General features: G+C 56.0%; 1 protein-coding gene across 1 annotated transcript in view; it reads left to right on the top strand.

The window, feature by feature from the left end:
- Positions 1–19,975, top strand: part of LOC121471526 (nitric oxide synthase 1 adaptor protein) — a 265,854-nt gene that overhangs the window by 239,459 nt on the left and 6,420 nt on the right. The window contains exons 6-8 of the mRNA XM_041722342.1: positions 6,199–6,340; positions 13,205–13,371; positions 15,059–15,268. Of these exons, the coding sequence (XP_041578276.1) occupies positions 6,199–6,340; positions 13,205–13,371; positions 15,059–15,268 (519 nt within the window). The remainder of the gene's footprint in view (positions 1–6,198; positions 6,341–13,204; positions 13,372–15,058; positions 15,269–19,975) is intronic.

Below are 19,975 nucleotides of genomic sequence, written 5' to 3' on the forward strand. Positions count from 1 at the left end.
TATAATGATAGTATTCATTTGCAAGGCCTCTTGCACGGCCTCTTGACCTCTCCTGTGGAGTGGATGTCGCCCTCCTGTCTTTTCCTCCCAGCCCCAGGAGAAGGAGGAGGAGGAGGAGGCTGTCGGCCCTGATTAAGTGTGACTATACTTATTAGCGCATCAGTGCGTGAAGTGTTGGTGATTAACAGAAGCGGCAGGAATCTCCCCGTTATCTTCACGGGCAGCTCCTTGAAATCATCTTGCCTGCAATCACAGCTCAATTGGTTTGGGTTGGGAGAAATTACTTCCTCCCGTAATGCTGTCACCATCAGATTAGGGGCCACAGCTGAGAAGTTTCACTGTCCTTAAGAGCTTGCAGTGGATTTTGAGAGATGATGACAGTCATGTGCTAAACAGTAAGTCACTTGCCCGGCCAAGTTTAGGATGAAGGAGAGGAAGGTCCTACACTTAGATAAAGAGTCTTAAATGTTGGGGTGATGGGATGGGGTTGGGAGGTCAAAATACAGAAATCCCAGGTCTCAGAACTCATCTGATCCAAACTTCTGGTAATGGATGAGGAACTCAGCACCTGGAAAGGCAAATGAACTTGCTCATGGTCACCTGGGTGGTTACTGTCAGTACTGAGGTTGTAACCCAGCCACCTTTGCTCTATGGTACTGTGGCTCACTGACTAGCAGAGTGCAAGGAGGAACCCAGCAGTCTACTGGAAATTTTAAGATCCCCTGTCTCCTGTCAATGTCAAAAGTCACACTCACTTTGAAACTAAGCTTTCTCCATAGTGAGCAATATTCTAGTGTCCCAGGCATTGCCTCCATCAAATTATAGATCAAGGCCATCCCATAACCTGTTGGATAGAATCCTCACTCATCTCCCATTTCAGAGACTTCATCCCTTGGATCTTCCTCTGTGTAGAAGTCCAAATATATTTTCTTGCTTCAGCATTGTGAATTCTATACACTGCAGTCATTTAATAGATACAAGCTTAAATCTTTTACTACAGTTCAAAAAAGGGGGAAAAAACACATGAAAGAAATATGATCTTCAGTTCTTTTTTTTTTTTTTTTTTTTTTGAGACTCTGTAGTAGTTCAGCTCTAGGTAAGGGCACTGGACTTTATTGCTGTGAGAGATGAAAAGAATTAGAAGCCTGGGGGATGCCTGGGTGGCTCAGCTTTAGCGCCTGCCTTTGGCCCAGAGCGTAATCCAGGAGTCCCAGGATCAAGTCCCACGTCCGGCTCCCTGCATGGAGTCTGCTCCTCCCTCTGCCTGTGTCTCTGCCTCTCTCTCTGTGTGTCTCTCATGAATAAATAAATAAAATCTTAAAAAAAAAAAAAAAGAATTAGAAGCCTGGGAGCTGTCCTGGACCTGACTTACTGGACTTCAGTCCCCCGGAATGCCGAAGCACGTGGTGGACAGGTCTCCAGTGTGGAGGGCAGGGGGTGGCAGATGAGAGCAGAGAGAACGGAGACTAATAAGGAGAGTGCCCCACATTTCTCTCTTCTTACCATTGCCTTCACCATCTTCATCTTCATGATGAGCACCTTACATTCTGGGGCTTCTGCTCATCATTTTCTTTATGTACCTGAGGACTCGTTTTGTCATCTCCAGGAATTGTGATATTGAGCTTTTTCCAGGACAGTGAAATTCGGAACGTGCCCAAGGTAGTTTGTTAAGTCAGCTGCAGCATCACACGAATAGCTACCATCCTGCACGTGTGTGTAGCACCCAGAAGATTCCCAATGGCTACAGGGCCAGCCAACAACAGGGTCGCTTAACGTGGGAACAGAAGATAAAATCATGACTGACTGTCATTTTTCCCTGGATCCCTGGAGTACAGGGGATCAACCTCCTGATTTCCATCTTCCTGAAGCTACCACCGTAGCCTCTAGTGTGCTCTTGAGTAGCCGCCCACTCTCCCTGAGAACATGGTGCTAGTTCACAGTGGCCGCTACGGTTCACCAGGTAGCGACGCCCATTAGGCGTGTCGTTGGCACCCACAGTTGGCACACTAGAGAGGACAGCTGTTGGGTGTGTCTTGACCTCTGTGCTGGACTGAGGGAGGGCCTGGGGGTGAGGGGGAAGGAGGCTTTGTCAGCATGAATAAGTAAAATGATTTAAGGAAGCCATTTGTCCGTGTCATGAGGGTAAGTGGCATCAAGTTGTAAGACCGCTTCCTTTCCAGGCCTATTTCACAAAATTGCCTGTGATCCGCCCACGCCTGAGCTGTCATGCCCCCCATCTGTGGCAGAGAGCCACTGGGAGGTTAGATAGTCCTTCCCAGCTTTGAAAACCATCAAAGCAGCCATATCCAGCCTAATCCTGACAACTCAAAGCCCACGAGTGCTTTGGGGTGCTGATGGAAAAATGACTTTTGGACAAGAAGATTCGATCCACGTGGCCGAGGGTCTTCAGAGGGCTTAGGTGAAACTAAACTGGATTCATGCAGAAATAACGCAGTTATAGAGATGCTATTGGAAAAGCTAGTCAATTCCAGAGAATGGCCAGTTTCTCCAACTGGACAAGGCTGCCTTCCCAACGTGCCACTTGTTTGTTCTGCTTTGTACCTGGCTGCCTTCACATCTTGAAATCTCCACTTTGATTTCCAAAGGCCTGTTTGTGGTCATGAGATGTAAGCAGCACCTTGTGACCTATGGGGACCTATGAAAAGGGTTCTTTTGGTTTTTTTTTGTTTTTTTTTAAAGATTTTGTTTATTCATGAGAGACAGAGAGAGAGTGAGGCAGAGACACAGGCAGAGGGAGAAGCAGGCTCCATGCAGGGAGCCTGACATGGGACTTGATCCCGGGTCTTCAGGATCAGGCCCTGGGCTGAAGGCAGTGCTAAACCGCTGAGCCACCAGGGCTGCCCGAAAAGGGTTCTTTTGAAAGCTGCTTTTAGCGAGAGTTCTCCCTCGTGGGCTTAGACTGGGCTTATTAGCTATTAAGTCTTAACATGTGTGAGTCCTGCATTCCAAGGTGGCAGGCAGAACCAGTTTTCTTGCTTGGAAGGCCAGAAGGCCCGGGCCCTGGGTGGGGTAGGCCCAGCAGGCGGGAGCCAGCATGGCTGTGCAGAGAGCAGATGGCACCAGTGGCGGGAGGGACAACCCTGCCAGGTGCAGGCTGGCCCTCCTCACCACCTTCGAGTAATTTCTCCCGATGAGGTCCTTACATAGGAATCTACCAAAAGTAGACTCTTCAGCAGTGAAGGGAGGCAAGCCTATAAGGTCAGAGGACACCTGAACTCACACAGCCTTTTCTGAGAATTAGGAGCCATCTGACCTCTTCCAACTCCAAGAGTGGTGAGAGGGGAGGCCGGTTCTCATAAGTGTTTGTGGTCATCCTGTAAAGCGGGTCACCGTGTAGCTTGATTCCACGTTCACGTTCGGAGGGCTCTTTGTGGAACATGCCACCGTGTCCCTTTACTGTAAGTGAAAATATAACATATTTTGCTCCCAGAGGAAAATTGAAAGGAAACCGGTTTGCGTGAATGTGCACATCTAGGACCCTAGGCCGACAACTTCCTCATGGTGGAAACCATTGCCCTGGTGCGGACCGAAGACCATCTGGCCCAGGGCTGCTCCTCTATTGTGAGCTGTGGGGAGAGAGGGTGGTTCAGCCGCCTTGATGCTCACGTATGTAGGAAGACGCAGTTCTCTTAATATCTTTATGTCTCTAAAGTTGATAAAGTAAGCTCAGCCTTTCCTATTTATTTTTTTAAGACTTTATCTATTCATGAGAGACACAGGCAGAGGGAGAAGCTCCCTGAGGGGAGCCCAATGTGGCACTGATCCCAGGACCCCAGGATCACGCCCTGAGACAAAGGCAGACACTCAACCACTGAGCTACCCAGGCGTCCCTTATTTTCTGTCTTTATTGCCTTTTGGCACCAAAACCTGTTTCTGAGCACTCGGTGTACGCCAAGCACCGTGGGAGGTGCTCTCCTGCATGCTAGCTGGATACGTGCCCCTGTGTGTCGGAGGAGAGGTTGTAGACATTTCTGATTCACTCTCTCAGTTGACATCGCAGAGGTGTCCCTAGAACAGCTGTCACGAAGGGCGGGCAGTAAGGAGTGGGAGCCTGAGGCGAGGAGCCTCGCCCCCATTCCATTTCCAACGCGGGGGTAGGCAGGATGGGCAAACCCAAAGCCTACATCTTCTGCGTCTTCAAGGAATCAGAGGGGAGGGTCAGCTGCTTATGACAGTGAGTGTGCTGGCATGGAAACAGGAAGCACGAAGACTACCAAGGATTGACACCAGGCCCCCTTCCTCCGGCCATCTTGGGCCTGTAAATAATTGGTTGAAATCGATCGGGATGTTCCCTCTGTTTGTCCTTGATAAAGGTGGCAGAGACGTGAGCCGGAGTCTAGGTTCTTTAGATGTGTGTTCCATCGTCCAGCTGGGGATGCGTGAGAAATGCAGGTGCATGGGGCGCCTGGGTGGCTCAGTCGGTTGGGCATCCAACTCTTGATTTCAGCTGAGGTTGTGATATCTGGATGGTGGGCTCGAGCCTCGCATAGGACCCCCTGCTCAGCGGGGAGTCTGCTTCTCTCTCCCTCTGTGCTCAAGCATGCGCTCTCTTTCTCTTTCTCAAATAAATAAATCTTTAAAAAAAGAAATGCAGATCCTCTGAAAAGTCACTTCCTGTTGGATTTAAATCTGAGTGCTCCCTTTTTTTTTTTTTTTTTTTTTTTTTTGTTTTTTTATGATAGTCAGAGAGAGAGAGAGAGAGAGAGAGAGAGGCAGAGACACAGGCAGAGGGAGAAGCAGGCTCCATGCACCGGGAGCCCGATGTGGGATTCGATCCCGGGTCTCCAGGATCGCGCCCTGAGCCAAAGGCAGGCGCCGAACCGCTGCGCCACCCAGGGATCCCTGAGTGCTCCCTTTTGAAGAGAAGATTAGAACTCCTGTCCCGGCCCTGTCTAATCCTATAGATTAATGCAGGGGGGCGGGGACACTTGTTTGAGGGCCTTTCAACTTTTAGCATCATCCTCAAAGCTAGTTAGGGACACTGGGCAGGGATGGTGGAATTTGTCACATGTCCTCCCTAGGGGACCCTGAGGTTTGAGAGCCGCAGATGCTGTAGTGAGTGTGGAACGTGACCAGGTGACACAGCTGACCTGGAGTCAGGTCATCCACAATGTAGCTGATCCCAGACATAGGCATAGGGTGACAGCCATGGCTAGATAAGCCGCTGCCTGTGGTGGCGGGATGTTTGGGGACCCCTGGGGACCAAGAGCTGAGCTCACCCAGCCCATGTGGGTGAACTCTTCCTAGCTTGTACTGGACTCGGGCTTTGGAAGAAAATGAAAGCTGACTGAGGATACAGTCCATGAGCTCCCCACCTTGGAGGCCAGGCCCCGAGAACCATGGCTGTGGTTCTTCCTCTCAGCCTGCATGGGTCAGACTTGAGACTGTAGGGGAAGAGGCTTCTTCGTCCCGTCTCCTCCTCTCCGAGTTAAGAAGTGGAATGCTGAGAGCTAGGGTCAGGCTCTATTCTTGGGCTATTAAATAGCTCCTCAGTGTCTCCTTACCCCCCGACCTCTGCCCCAACAGAGAAAGAAAGAAGGTAAAACAGAAAAGAGAAAGAGCCTAAGAACAGAGCCGAGTGAGCGATGAGCGATGTCTTTAGGGTGAGATTGGAAGGCCTGCCTTGGTCAAGCTCGCAGCCCGTGGTGGTCCGGGGACTTGGATGCTGGGCTTTGCTGGCTCTGCTGTTGAGATGGCAGCTTCCCAGCCCTGTTCCCCGAGGACCCCCAGGGCTGGGGCACCAGGGAGATGCCCTGTTTCCAGCAAGAAAGAAGTGATGGCTGAGTTTCTTGGAGTGTGGTGAATGCATCCAACATTTGACTGTGGTTGGCCAAGGACTCGGAAGTATCTCGACCACTTTTGTTATACCTGGGAGGAGGCCTGGGCTAAGCCCAGAATTGGGGTATTTGCTATCTGTCCTTCCGGTGGACTTACTGTTGCAGAACTGTGGTCAGTTTCTACTTTCAGGGCCATCTCAGGAAAAAGATCTCCGCCCTATTCTTTGTGAGCATGTGGACATCAGAGCGACATTTGGTTTTTCCAGCTCTTTCCTTTGTTTGCCCCCTGAGTTTCTGTCCACACAGGATCTGGCACGTCCTCTCCCATCCATCACCTTTCCTGGGCCCTTGCAAAGGGTCCCCACGCCCCTCACTTGCTCATCTCCTTTCCCCTTCCCAGAGCCAAGCTATGCGGATTGTCCGGACGGTCGGGCAGGCCTTCGAGGTCTGCCATAAGCTGAGCCTCCAGCACACACAGCAGAACGCCGACGGCCAGGAGGATGGAGAGAGCGAGAGAAACAGCAGCAGCTCGGGGGACCCAGGTAGGCACCTGCGCAGGTGGGCACAGAGGGATGGGCAGGGGGACATCCATCAGGAGAGGGTGCATCCAGGCTTGAGCACGCAGACCCTTGGTTTTCATTCTGGTGGCACCAGTTCCCTGGCTGTGTGATTTGGGGGCAAGTTTATAACCTCTCTGGGCCTTCGTTTCCTCTTTGGGAGAAAACAGGAATAAAGCAGCGTCCGCCTCATAGGATCACTGTGACAATGGATGAGCAGATACATGTGAAATGCCTGGCACATAGCAAACACCAGATACATGTTAGCTTTTATTATTTTAACACGAATAAGGAAAAATAAGAATAGAAAAATTTCTGGAAAAGATGGGAGTGATGACAGATGAGTGGCTTTGCAGACAGAAGAACGTCAAGCCATACTAGATAAAACCGTACCAATGAGTGAATGTGTCCCTGGACGGATCAGAACAGAAAGCTCAGACACAGACACAGACACATAGGACATAGGATGTTGTTCTAGATGTTGCTGTGAAGGTATTTTTCAGATGAGTTTAACATTAAAAAAAAAAAAAAAAGATCTTGTTTAATTATTTGAGACACAGAGAGGGAGAGTGAGTGGGAGGAGCAGCCTCTCCGCTGAGCAGGGAACCCAGCCTGAGGCTTGACCCCAGGACCCTGGGATCATGACCTGAGCCGAAGGGAGATGCTTTGCCGACTGAGCCAGCCAGGCACCCCAAGATTAATATTGAAATCAGGAGGCCTTGAATAAAGTACAGCCCCCTCCATAATGTCGATGGGCCTCAACCAATCAGTTGAAGGCCTTAATAGAGCAAAGAGGGAGTGCTGCCAGCAGATGGCCTTTGGACTTGGGCTGCCTCTCTTCCCTGGGTCTCTTGCCTGCCTGACAGATTTTGTACTTGCCACACCTCCATGATCACACGAGCCAGTTCCTTGCCATGTGTATGTGTATTTTCGTGATACAATATACATCACTCTGCAGGGCTGCGTCACTTACACAAGGAGGGGGCAGGCCCTGTCACTTGCCCGCTCTGCAGAGATGCCAGGAGACTATACAGAGAGCACATCCCAGCCATGGGTGACCCCCTTAAGAATACACTCTCCACTCTCTGATGTCTTAACCTTTGAAGAAACAACACTGGACTGGATGTTTGCACACATAGAACGTCCTAGGGACGGTGGTACGCGGGGGAAGCCAGGTCGCCGAGGTCTCATGTATATTAATGTTATTTGAGAAAATTGTCCCCAAAAAGGTGGTAAGAGGAGAGGTACTGTGGCTGGCGGGCCCGTTGCTGTGATGCGACCATCTGCTACAGCCGGGCGGCCACAGCCATGGTGGTCTCAACCCCACAGCCACTGTCACCATCAGCTCTCTGCTCGCCCCGAGGCCCCGCTCCCACATCCCCACCCATTCCCTGTCCGACGGCCCCTTATTCTTAGCAACACGTCCTGTTCTCTAGCTTTTGTATTCTAGAAATATAGCTTATTACCTGTGATCTACAAAATACGTGTTAATCGCCTGTTGACACAGCCATGAGGTTAAGTTGCGGGGGCGTCAGACGTTACATGTGGATTTTCAGCTGCATGGTCGGAGCCCTGACCCCCATGCTGTTCAGGGGCCTCAGATACACATGACACATGAGCTAATTTTGTGGCTCTGGGTCTGGTGTGCCCGATCTGCCCCATCTCTGCGGGGCAGGAGGTAGACAGGAGCATCTCTCAGGTCCCGTTGGCTTTAGGACAGGTCTGAGTCAAATCATTAGGGTGCCCTCTGCAGGGTTTCTCGCACAGGGCTAAGCCTACTTTGAGCACCAGCGTCTGGGATGCCACGGATCTGGGCTGGGCAGCCTTTCTTCCTCAAGGAAACCTGCTTACTGCCCGGCCCCATAGTCCCCTTCTATTTCTTTCCGGCCCCACTTGCTTGTTCATGGGCCATCAACCACGAGGAACACGTCTCTTCTTCCCATAAGTGCCTCTCCCAGAAGCCTTTATGGACCACGTTAGGATTTTTGTCTGTGACGGGGCACCACAGTAGAACTGCTGGTTGGGGTGTGCATGTGTGTGTGTGTGTTTTGGTTTTTTTTTTTTTTTTCGAGAAAAAACACATTAGTTAGAGAGCTTTCCATTTACTGCAGCGTTTATCTTTCTGCTGGAGCCGCCCCCACGGGATGGGACGGCAGACCCGCCACCGTGCTGGGGGACCCGTGCACTCGGAGGACTTGGACGGCGCACAGGCTTTGGTGTCTTTAATGCCAGCCCGTCGCCAGCTGGGTTCCAGCCATGCTTTTCAGACGGCATTCACCTTCACCGTGTGCGCCGCCTCCCCCGTCCGCCCGCGCCCCCCCCCCCCCCCCGTTCTTTCCACGGTTCCCTACCCTCGGGAAGGTTTGTCTTTTGTACGTTCTGGCAGTGGCCACCCTGGGCCGTCCCTGGGGCTCCGAGCCAGGCAGGGCCGCTGCTGCCCTTCCCCTCGCCTTGCTCTTGGCCTTGTGTGCTTTCTTGGACTCCTGGAGAGGGTTTCCCGGGAGCGGTACCGTTCCCCGGGAGGCATCCTCCTCCCACGGCAGCCATCCGGCGTGGGCAAGGGCCCGGAGCCCTTTGGAAGAATAGAGCTGCTTGGAAAGAGAACTGGCCATCGAGACGGGGAGCGGTGGATTGGGGGCTGCCTGCTGTGTACCTGTCGCACCTGCCGACCTGGACGTGGCGCTCGTGTGGACCTGGAAGCACACTGCTGGGTCCCGCCACCTGCTTCTCCATCCCCAGGGACCGCTGCCCTGTCCTTTGTTCTCCCTGTGTCCTCCTCCGGCGACAGGTGTTTGTCTCCTTCCCCCGTGTGCCAGGGTCGATTCTGGGTAAACCGTGGGCAACCGAACGGGCCCCCGATACCTCGCTCACGGGTATAGACCCGTGACAGATGGACAAGATCATCCGAGAGCAAAGTGGGGGGAGTAGGGAAGAAGAGGTATGGTGGGCCGCAGGTGGGGGCTGCGAGCTGGGGGTCGGGGGCAGCAGGTGCCACCAGGTGCCACCGCGGTTCCGAGTACCGGGCCTGGAGCCGCCACCGCGCCCTCCTTCCCCACCGTGTGCCTCGGATTATCTGTCCGTGTCCCCTGAGAGCCCTTCTGAGGATGCACAATTATACAGGTGAGACCCCGCAAAGGAGCGCCTGGCCTGTAGGACGTGCCGTGTACATTCAAGCTGTCACTCTTGCAGTTTTGAGGCCTAAAAGTGGCCACTTCCAGCCCTTCGTCTGAGCAGATAACCTCTCGTGCTTTTACGAACCCATTTTGTCACCATGTAATCGACGTGGAAAAAAGCCGTGCACTGACCCAGGGCTGCTGGGCGCTGAGCCCCTGGTGCCGGCCGGGCCCCCCAAGCCCCCCGAGAGCAGCCTTCCACGGTTCCTCCCCCGGCTGCTGGGGTCACCCGGCTCGGCCTGGCCACCGCAGGCCACATGCCCGACCTCCACCCGTGGCCAGAGCCCTCCTCCCGGCCGGGACGACCCTTCACCTGCTTCCTGAGTGCCAGGCCGCCACCACCGTCCGTGCCCGGAGGTCACCTGAGCCTTCCGCCAAGGCTGACTCCTTCCCCACTGCACACAGATAAGGTCAAGCCTTTCTCATCCTCAAAACAAAACCACATCCAACTTTATCTCTTTCCCTCATCGTTGGGCTTCTTGCCGGATTCATCTGCACTCGTGCAGCTTCTTCCCTGCACCCCCACCCTCCATTATCCCTTCAGCCTCCAGGGATGTGGCGTCTGCTGCCTGCCAGCCCTTCTCGAGACCACCAGTCAAGGTCACCGAAGGGCCCCTCGCTAGCAAACAGCCCTCTGTGCTCGGTTCAGCACAGGCGGGGGGCACCTCCCCATACGCACGCACACACCACCTTGCTTTTTTTTTTTTTTTTTTTAAATCTGCTCCTCACTTTGCAACATCCATTGCATCTCTCCTGGGCTCTGTCCCTGCTGTTCTTTTCTTACTTCCGTGGTTTCAACTGATGTTTCTTTCCAGGCCAGACCTTTTTCCAGAACTCTCCACTTACGCACCCAACAGCTGATTGTATCTCCACTCAGCTGTTACAGACCTTATGATTCCAGCAGGTTGAAAACCCAGCGTGTCCTCTTACCCACAACCCTGTTCCTCCTCCTCCTCCTCCTCTTCTTTTTTTTAAATTTATTCATGAGAGACCCAGGCAGAGGGAGAAGCAGGCTCCCTGCGGAGAACCTGATGCGGGACTCAATCCCAGGACCCTGGGGTCACACCCTGGGCCGAAGGCAGACACTCAACCGCTGAGCCCCCAGGTGCCCCAACTCTGTTCCTCTTGAAACCTCCCAACAGGACACCAGCCCTGACCAGGTCCCCCAATTCAGAAATTTCAGAACTCCTACGCATACTCCCCTCCCCACTGCTCTCTGTCCTCCCCCACCACAGTTTGTCTTTTGTTTGTGATTGCTGCCCCCCCCCTTTCAAATCTGTTCCCTCCTCTGCTGCTGCCACCCCCTTGGTGTCAACCCTCCTCCTTCCCACCTGGGGTATTGCTTTCTCTGTCATCCTTCTAGATCTATCCTCCACATCGTCTCTGGGGTTGAAATGTGAAAAGATGAAAATCCCTTGGTATGACTCGCCTGCTTGCGCTCCGTCAAGATAAAATCCCAAGCCCTCCTGCTCGGGTCCCTCCGTACAGAGCCGCTGGCCGTGTCTCTGCCCCCGGCCTGCAGTGACTACCCCCTGGCCCCGTGCTCCCCGCCCCGTGCCCGCTTCTCCACCTGCCTTAGCTGCTGAGCCTTCTCAGGCGGCATTGGCCCCTCCGCACGCGCGGCCCTAACCGCCCCCTGGTTAGCTGTCGCCCCGCACCTGGGACAGCCCCCACTGCGGGGCCCCGGGCTCCTGTGGCGTCCTGCTGCCTCGTGTGTTTCCTCCATCATGCTGGGGAACCCATTTGCTCACTTATCCTTACACGCCCGGCAGGTCTGTCACATACAGGTGCTTTACAGATTCTTAACCGAGTAAATGAAATCGGGTCTGCCCGGCGGTTCCTAGAATTGAGTTCATCCCGGGTGGAAATAGGCTCAGCGGTTAGAAAGCAGCGCTACCCCCACCCCGAGCCTCTTACAGGTGCGCGGCTCCCTCTTCCAGGGGCGACTGCGGCGTGCCAGGGGTTGCTGAGGGTTTTGCATATCGACTCTCGTCCTTTAAGCTTCTTGGTGCCGGGAAAGTTGCAAATATGACATCGCCACCCCCTTGTCGGTCAGGACTGAGGAAGCCCGCTCGCTGTGGGCGCACTGTCTAGGCCTTGGCTTACCGGAGACGCCGACAGGCACGGCGTCCAGAGCCCTCGTGGCTCTGACGGGTCTGCTGCCGTACTGACCCCCCCTTTAGCCACAGGCAAGGTCCAGGACATCAGACGCCATCATCCGAGAGCCCACGGGGTGGCAGGGAGTTTCTCAGCAGCAGCCCCGTGGCTTGTGAGTCTCCTTCCTTGGCCTTGGTTTGGGACCTCCCGTCGCCCAGGCACGGCGGTGGTGGAGTCTGGCTCCCTGAGAAGCAGAGCCGGAACCTGAGAGGGTTTCTGATCCTCCCAGACTTCTGGCTTGGGCGTCTCCAAACACTGTGTGTGTTTAGGGACTCCAGGATCGGGGCGGGGGGCAGCCCCCTCCCCTGTCATGACGCGATTTTCCCTTGTTAGTGCTTATTGAATACGTTCCCCGTGCCAGACCCCTGGGAAACAGGAGTGAGACCCAGCCTGGGCCTCAGGACTGGGGGAGGGGGTGCAGAAGGCCAGGCGCCCAATGCCAGGTGCACCCACAGACGAATACTGGGGACCTGCTCACGCTCCTGCGTCTCACCCTGTTTATCTCCACACTGGCACAGAGCACCCATGCGTACGTTGCAGCCCCATCCACCTGCTGAAAACTAGCCATAAGCCAGCCCTCTTTGTCACAGGCCAGCGTTGTGGCCACCAGGAAGGCCCCTTCCGGCCGCGGGGCTGTGGTGGGAAGCAGCCTGCCCTCTGCGCTCCTGCCCGCTGCTTGCTCCCTACCGGGCCGAGTCCCACGTCCCTGAGCAGCCAGGAAGGAAAGCCAAGCACCCCGTTGCCTTTCCGAGCACCGGGCTTGCTTCCCTGGATGACTCCTGTGGGTTTGCACAGGAGACGTGTTAGGACTATTTGTTCCAGGGGCAACTGGCTGGCTCGGTTGGTAGAGCGGGCAACTTTTGATCTTGGGATGGTGTTCAAGCCCTATGCAAGGTATAGAGATTACTTAAATAAATAAATATAAAAAAAAAAAAAGCAGTAGTAGTATTTGTTCTGCAAGGCAGGGCCTCAGCTGACCCAGGCCTGGCTGCTCCGGGAGGGAGTTGGCTCCCCGCGTTTCCTGCTGACGTGAGCCCCGTTCCGTTTTACCGTCGGTTCTTGGTTTCCGAAATCTTTTCAGCAATCTTAGTTGAGTATAGTAGTAGGGAGCCTAATGCCAAATGTAGAGAAAGGAAGATTGCTCCCAGGAAATGCCAAGGAATCGCCAGGTTTTCATAGAATCCAGAGGCAGAAAGGAACCAGGGATGAAGGGACTTGAGAAATGGCAGGACTTTCATGCCTACGCTGAGCGCAGCCGCCGCCTCCAGGGGGGAGGCAAAAAGTGGGGTGTAGACGGTGGGCGAGGCTCAAAAGCCAGCCACCCCTCTTGCCCCCCAGCGCTGCTTCCCGCCGCAGGCCCTTTCCTGACCTCCGTGCTTGGCCCCAAGGTCGGAGCCCGGCTCCGAGGGGTGCGGGCCTCGGATCTGTCACATGCCCCCTCCCCGGGGCAGGCTGGGCAGTGCCGACCAAGTTCTTGGCGGTGCCCCCCATCCCCTCCGTCCCCTCTGTCCCCCCGCAGGCCGCCAGCTCCCTGGGGCAGAGAGGGCGTCCACGGCCACCGCAGAGGAGACAGACATCGACGCGGTGGAGGGCCCGCTCCCCGGGAACGACAGTCTGGAATTCAGCCGAGGGGTCACCGACCTTGATGCTGTCGGGAAGGAAGGAGGTTCCCACCCGGACCCTAAGGTAGGTGGGGGGTGACCCGTCCCATGGGCTGTACGCCCTGCGGAACAGCAGGTGCTGTGGCCTTGGCCGCTCTGAGTCCCATTGTCGCCCGTGTCACCCGTGCAGGGTCAGCTGCAGAGTGAGGGCACGGGATGGCAGGGGCAGGTTTCTGCTCCTCTGCGGGGGGGAGGGGGGGCTTGGGACACGCGGCCCGGCACTGGAGGGTGTCTCCATGCCACGGGGTTACACCCCACCCTCGGGGGGTGAGAGTCCCTGTAGTGACCCTTGGCTGTGCTGCCCTTGGGGGGTATCCCCTCGGTGCCCCTGGTGGTGCTGCCCTCTGGGGGGGTCCCCTCAGCGCCCCCTGGCCGTGCTGCCCTAGATGGCGGCTCCTCCCGCCCCAGTGCCCCCCAAAGCCCACCCTGTCACGCATCCCCGTGACCCATCCCTGGGCCCAGCAGCTGGAGCAGAGTAGGTTCAGGCCCCTCTGCCTGCAGTTGGCCCCTTGAGGGTTGGAAAGCCATGTATCCTGGATCATCATCAACCACACGTCTTGCCGCGGGGATGACGGGGCTCCCAAGGAACTCCCGATAGAATCCAGGCCAGGAAACTAAGGACTTGAGCACCTTCTACCTGAAGACACAGGAAAATCCCAGAAGGAGAGAGCTGGGAAGCGGGGCTCCCCTTGGACTCCTCATGTCCCAGCGCCTCTTCCCCCTGTCGGGGGTCAGCCTCTTCTGGGGCAGGTTGTGGGGGCGAGGGGGACGCTCATTGGGAGAAGTCTGTCTCTAGTCTGGAGGCCGGTGGGGTCCCCCGTCATCTGCCTGACATTTTCTTTCTTTTTTTTTTTTTTTTTTTTTTTTTAGTTTTATTTATGTATTAGAGCACAGGGGAGGGGGTTAGAGAGAGACAGAAGCAGGCTCCCCACTGAGCAGGGAGCCCGATGGGGACCTGATCCCAGGACTGGGAGATCCCGGCCTGAACAAGAACAGAGCCTTAAGCCCTGAGCCAGCCTGGCGCCCTGCCTGACGTTTTCTCGGGCCATTTATTTGCTGCAAACCCTAAGAGCCTGCCTGCCACTGGGTGCCTCCCTCCCGCGTGTCTGAAGAAGGAGCAGCAGCAGAGCTCCAGACACAAAACGTCTCTCCTTGCACTTGATTTATGGATCACATGAGCCGTCTTAGTGACAGTTCCCGCCCGCCAGAAGGGAGACCCCGGGAACAGCATAGAAACCGTGTTCAGCCTCTAGAGAGGGTCTGTCCAGACCGGCGGCTGTCCCTGCAAGGAGGGCTGGCTGGAGTGGCCCCCCTCACACAGCCCCGTGGTCCAGTGGGCAGCCCTGAGAAGCCCCCACAGGCCCTGGAGGAGGGGCCCCAGAGACGCAGCAGAGTGAGGATGGAGGCTGGCCTCTTCCTGGTCTCCTAATGGGGCGGCAGGCAGGTGGCTAGGCTCCCTCTGCATCCAGGTGTGGTGTCACTGGATGTAGCATGAGAGGCAGGTGCCACTGCCTGCCTCCATCACACTGGGGCGGCTACTGAGGGTCCAAGCAGGGTTTCCCGATGAGTGACCCCGGCCCAGGGTCCTGTAGGGATGCAGCATTTCTAACCCGTGGTTACAAGTGGGCATTTCACTCACCCCGCCCATGTTCGTGGCATCTGTCAAACAGCAGCCACTGCTCGGGGTCATGCCTGTCTTCTCTCTCCTCCAGGTTTCTCCCCACCCCCAGGAGCCCATGCTGGCAGCCTCGCCCAGGATGCTCCTTCCCTCTTGCTCCTCGAAGCCCCCGGGCTTGGGCCCAGGGACGCCGCTGTCCACGCACCACCAGATGCAGCTCCTCCAGCAGCTCCTCCAGCAGCAGCAGCAGCAGACGCAAGTGGCTGTGGCCCAGGTTCTCCTCCGCCTCCTCCCTACCTCTCAGGCTCCACTCTCATGGGCTTGACGCACCTTCCCTAGCGAGGGGCAAGGGGCAGGTTTAGAACTTAGGGAGCCGGAAGGGATCGCTCACGCTGTTGGATCATTGCTTGTGGGAGAAGAGGGGGATAGAGGGGATGCCGTTGACCTGGGAGGAAACGTTTTGGTTTCCCGTGTATCCCCCGCTCTGAGTTGGGCTTGGCTGGCTTGGCTGGATGTTGTTGGATAAGGACTTGAAGTCACCGAGGAACAAGATGCACACAACTCCACCCTCCCCTTCCCTGCCTCCTTTGCCTGGTGTTTGGGGTGGGAAGGGATGCCTGGAGTCAGGACAGGTGTGACCTTGTGAAACCAGTCTTAAAAGAGCTTAAGGTACGAATTTGTGCCAAACCCCCTTGCAAAGACCACCCTGTGCATCCAAGTTCCCAGAGCTGCATCAGGCCTCTGCTTATTCCAGGCAGGGTTTGCTAGCATCCTGGCCTTGGGATTCGCTGTAACGAGATCTAATGGACAGGACCTCGGGTGCTGTATTTGAGCTATGTGAGGTTTACTTTGATCTCAGGAGGAAAGTGTTGTTCGAGCACCAACGGCTTGTCAGGCCGCTGCCTTGTAGAGGAGGGGTGAGCTGGTTCCCCTCGCTGCTTCTGGCAGGGGCTCCTTCTGCTTGCTTTCCACAGAGGGCATCATGGTCCACATCATCCTTGGGACTTGTGTGTCTGAGCTTCACCTCCACGGTGGGCGATCAGGGAACAGCGAGGACAGGACCGCTCGTCCATTCATAGGCTGAGTTCTGAGGCCGAGGGTGGGGCCTCCAGGGCTGGGGGGTTGGTGAGCCATCTAGAAAGGCAGCTCCATGTACTGGCATTCTCCATCTGCATGACCAGGCTGACCTCTAGGGCCTTCTGCATTCTAGAATGGCAGGGAGCCGACTTCTCTGGGGAGCACTTATTAATCCCCGTTGTCTCTCCTGCTTGCTCTTCTCACGACCCTTGGGTGGAGGGGTCACCCTGATAGAGCTGCCCTTTCCCACATGTACACCTTGAGAGGGAAGGCACCAGCGGCCTGACTGGAACAGGATCTGCTGTGACTTAGTTCTGGAGAAGACCATCTAACGCCGTCTCACATGGACCAGGCCTGAGGGGCCAGGCTCGCAGAGGCCTTTTGCAGCCGGGTTAGGTAGTGTAGCATGGGTGGGGTATGGCTCCTCAAGGATGGGGGCCTTTTAAAAAAATTGTGACCATAAAACAAAAGGCCACGTGCTGAGGCTAGAAGCGTTTGCAAGTGTCTCCAGAACAGCAGCAAAAAGAAGGAATGGCATTAATGGCTTCGTATGGGGCGGGGGGGGGGGGGGGGGGGGGGGGGGAATCATGGCTCTTTGTCAAATAACAGAACTCATCTCGTCTCCCTAATGGCGACGTGACGGTCCCCAGAGTCCCCTCCTCCCTGGCGTGTGGCTGACAGGAGTACAAAGCCTGAGTGCTCCTGCTCAGGGCCGTTCCATGACTCCCATCATTTCCCAAAGTTTCCCCCTGAATACAAATCCATTCTCCAACCGTAATACTTTTCTCTCTTCCAGCATATCAATTGCCAAGTAATTATTATTTATCTAAGAAAGGGCTTGATGCATATTCATGATGGATATCATCAGGGAGTCATTTGAATTTGAAGTCACTGCTAAACACGCAAGAGAAGCTGTGTGCACACCTATCATCTCCGCCGGGAGATTGTTGTGATGGTCCGTGGAAGCGTTCTGTCTGCAAAGCCACGAGGCCTGCGACTTATCATGACTTTACCACCGGCAGCCTGAAACCCTAAGGGGTTCTTTGGTGCAGAATCCGGCATCTGTCTCAGTGGGACGGCAATGCCCAGTCTCAACCGTCTCTCTCCTGGGAGAGAGTGGATCTCGGGGAAGGGAAGAGCAGGATGCTTGTGGGTCCCTTCGTGAGCCCCTCTCGGTTCCAGCCACTTGCACGGGCTGGGAGCCCTTCACCTCTGACTCACGATCTGTGGATGCGGTCGGTGGTGCCCGGTTGACTCTCGTTCGGGCTGTGATGCGACTGGAAGGCCAGCGCAGCGCGTCAGTCCTGGCGAGACGATGGGTAGGGTCAGGTGCTTTGCAGTCTTCAGGCAGACAGGACCCCGAAGGTCCGAGATCGCTTCTCGAACATGCGCCTGTCTCACTGTCTGCCGTGCCCAGGGGCAGGCTCTGGGCAGACCCTCCGTTTGCATCTGTGTCTGCTGCCTGGGAACGCAGCAGACGTGTCAGAGCCGAGGCTTTCAGCGCCTGTGTCCTTCAGCACGCTCGGCCCTAAGCCCTTCTCCTGTGACAACTTTCTCTTTCCCCCATTCTCTCTGTAGCCCTTGATCCAAGGCTTCTTATTAGTATTCGTGTCTTTGGGTAAAAGCAATCGTACAGGCGACAGAGGTGGCTTAATAGGTCTTGTTGACACCTTTCGTGCATCTACGATGGAGCGGATCTTGCACGTGGTGGGACTGATCTCAGTGTCCTGCATCAGGTCAGCTTTTACTCTTCGCGTCAAACTCTCTTGCCGCCAAACTGCAGGGTTTCTCTCTTCTTCGTTAAACTGCCAACAGTCCCCAGAATTCCAGTGAGCGATAACGATGAGCTCAGCCCTTGAGGTAGGAACACGTTTTCCTTTCCTCTGGGAGCATCCAGGCCCTTCCGGGTAGAGCGAAGGATACAGAGTGGCTTGCCAACAGGTGCACTCTTGGGGGTCCACACACACCCCCATGTACTGTCATAGGCTATTCCAGTTCTGCAGTTATCCTGGGACTGGGCTTGGGTCTCCTGCTCAGATCTCTCCCAGCCTCTCCCTAAATTGGCTCAGAGCTGGTCTAGAGGAGCCTGCCCTGGCCTTAGGGGCCCAGGGGCAAGGGTGATGCTGAACCAACTCTTAACATTTCTAGCTTAGCCGTCAGCATGGAAACAGTGACTACCCGGGCCCTTCTGACCTACTTCCCCGACCCAGCATGAGGCTTGCCTGGCTGTGCTAGCTTCCCGTTTTCCACTGGGCCAGAAGTTCAAGGGTGTGACTGGCCGCCCAGCCAAGCCTTGAACCCGAGCTGGGCTGTTGCCGGCACCTGCATGGCCATGAGCTCGGCCCACAGTGCTCCAGAACGGGTCCGGGCACCACGCTGCTGCTGTTTTGAGACTCCTCCCCTACCCCCTGCCACTTGTGCTTATTCGGAAACCAGTGGTGGGTTCCTCTTGCTTCGCCATCATGAGTCCTGTAGTTAGAGACACAGCACTGACCACACTCCCACACCCCACGTCCAGGCCCAGACCTACCTTTTGTCCCTGAGGCTTTCCTGGGGTGCGCTGCCCAGCCCCGGCCTCCTGCATGCCGAGACAGCGCTGCCTGCCTCCGCTTGTGTGTCCAGTGGGGGGCTGGCGGGGGTGGGGGGGCGGCAAATTGCTCTGGTTCTCTCCACGCCATTTCCATGTGCCTGCTCCCTGACCTCAGCCTGGCCCTGCCCCCACTTCTCACGGAGGAGCTGGAGTCCAGGCAAGTAGGCTGGAGAGTGAGTGGGCAGTGGGCTGGGTGGGCTGGGCAGGGGGGGGGGTCCAAGCCGGGGGGTGCAGGGTTGCAGAGCTGCGGCAGGAATGCAGGGCGGGGTGGTCGTCGCCCAAGACCCCATAGCTCTCAGGAAGGGAGAAGCTGCCTCGCGCCTCTTCAGGGATTAATATGGCCCTGCTTTTGCAAAAAAAGATGTTTAATTCTTGGAAGAGAAGCCTGCGGAATACCAGTAACTGGCCCACGTGGTAGGCAGGCGGGGTGGAATCTCCTCCCGTGTTATCGCCCAGGAAGTGAGCCCTCGGAGCCGCAGCAGGGTGCGCAGGCCAGGCCCCAAAATAACGCTGCCTCATTCTCCCTCCTCCCCTCCAAACTCCCTCCTCCCCTCCAAACTCCCTCCTCCCCTCCAAACTCCCTCCTCCCCTCCAAACTCCCTCCTCCCCTCCAAACTCCCTCCTCCCCTCCAAACTCCCTCCTCCCCTCCAAACTCCCTCCTCCCCTCCAAACTCCCTCCTCCCCTCCAAACTCCCTCCTCCCCTCCAAACTCCCTCCTCCCCTCCAAACTCCCTCCTCCCCTCCAAACTCCCTCCTCCCCTCCAAACTCCCTCCTCCCCTCCAAACTCCCTCCTCCCCTCCAAACTCCCTCCTCCCCTCCAAACTCCCTCCTCCCCTCCAAACTCCCTCCTCCCCTCCAAACTCCCTCCTCCCCTCCAAACTCCCTCCTCCCCTCCAAACTCCCTCCTCCCCTCCAAACTCCCTCCTCCCCTCCAAACTCCCTCCTCCCCTCCAAACTCCCTCCTCCCCTCCAAACTCCCTCCTCCCCTCCAAACTCCCTCCTCCCCTCCAAACTCCCTCCTCCCCTCCAAACTCCCTCCTCCCCTCCAAACTCCCTCCTCCCCTCCAAACTCCCTCCTCCCCTCCAAACTCCCTCCTCCCCTCCAAACTCCCTCCTCCCCTCCAAACTCCCTCCTCCCCTCCAAACTCCCTCCTCCCCTCCAAACTCCCTCCTCCCCTCCAAACTCCCTCCTCCCCTCCAAACTCCCTCCTCCCCTCCAAACTCCCTCCTCCCCTCCAAACTCCCTCCTCCCCTCCAAACTCCCTCCTCCCCTCCAAACTCCCTCCTCCCCTCCAAACTCCCTCCTCCCCTCCAAACTCCCTCCTCCCCTCCAAACTCCCTC

Source organism: Vulpes lagopus, chromosome 11 (assembly GCF_018345385.1).
Source record: "Vulpes lagopus strain Blue_001 chromosome 11, ASM1834538v1, whole genome shotgun sequence".
NCBI classification, from domain to species: Eukaryota; Metazoa; Chordata; class Mammalia; order Carnivora; family Canidae; genus Vulpes; species Vulpes lagopus.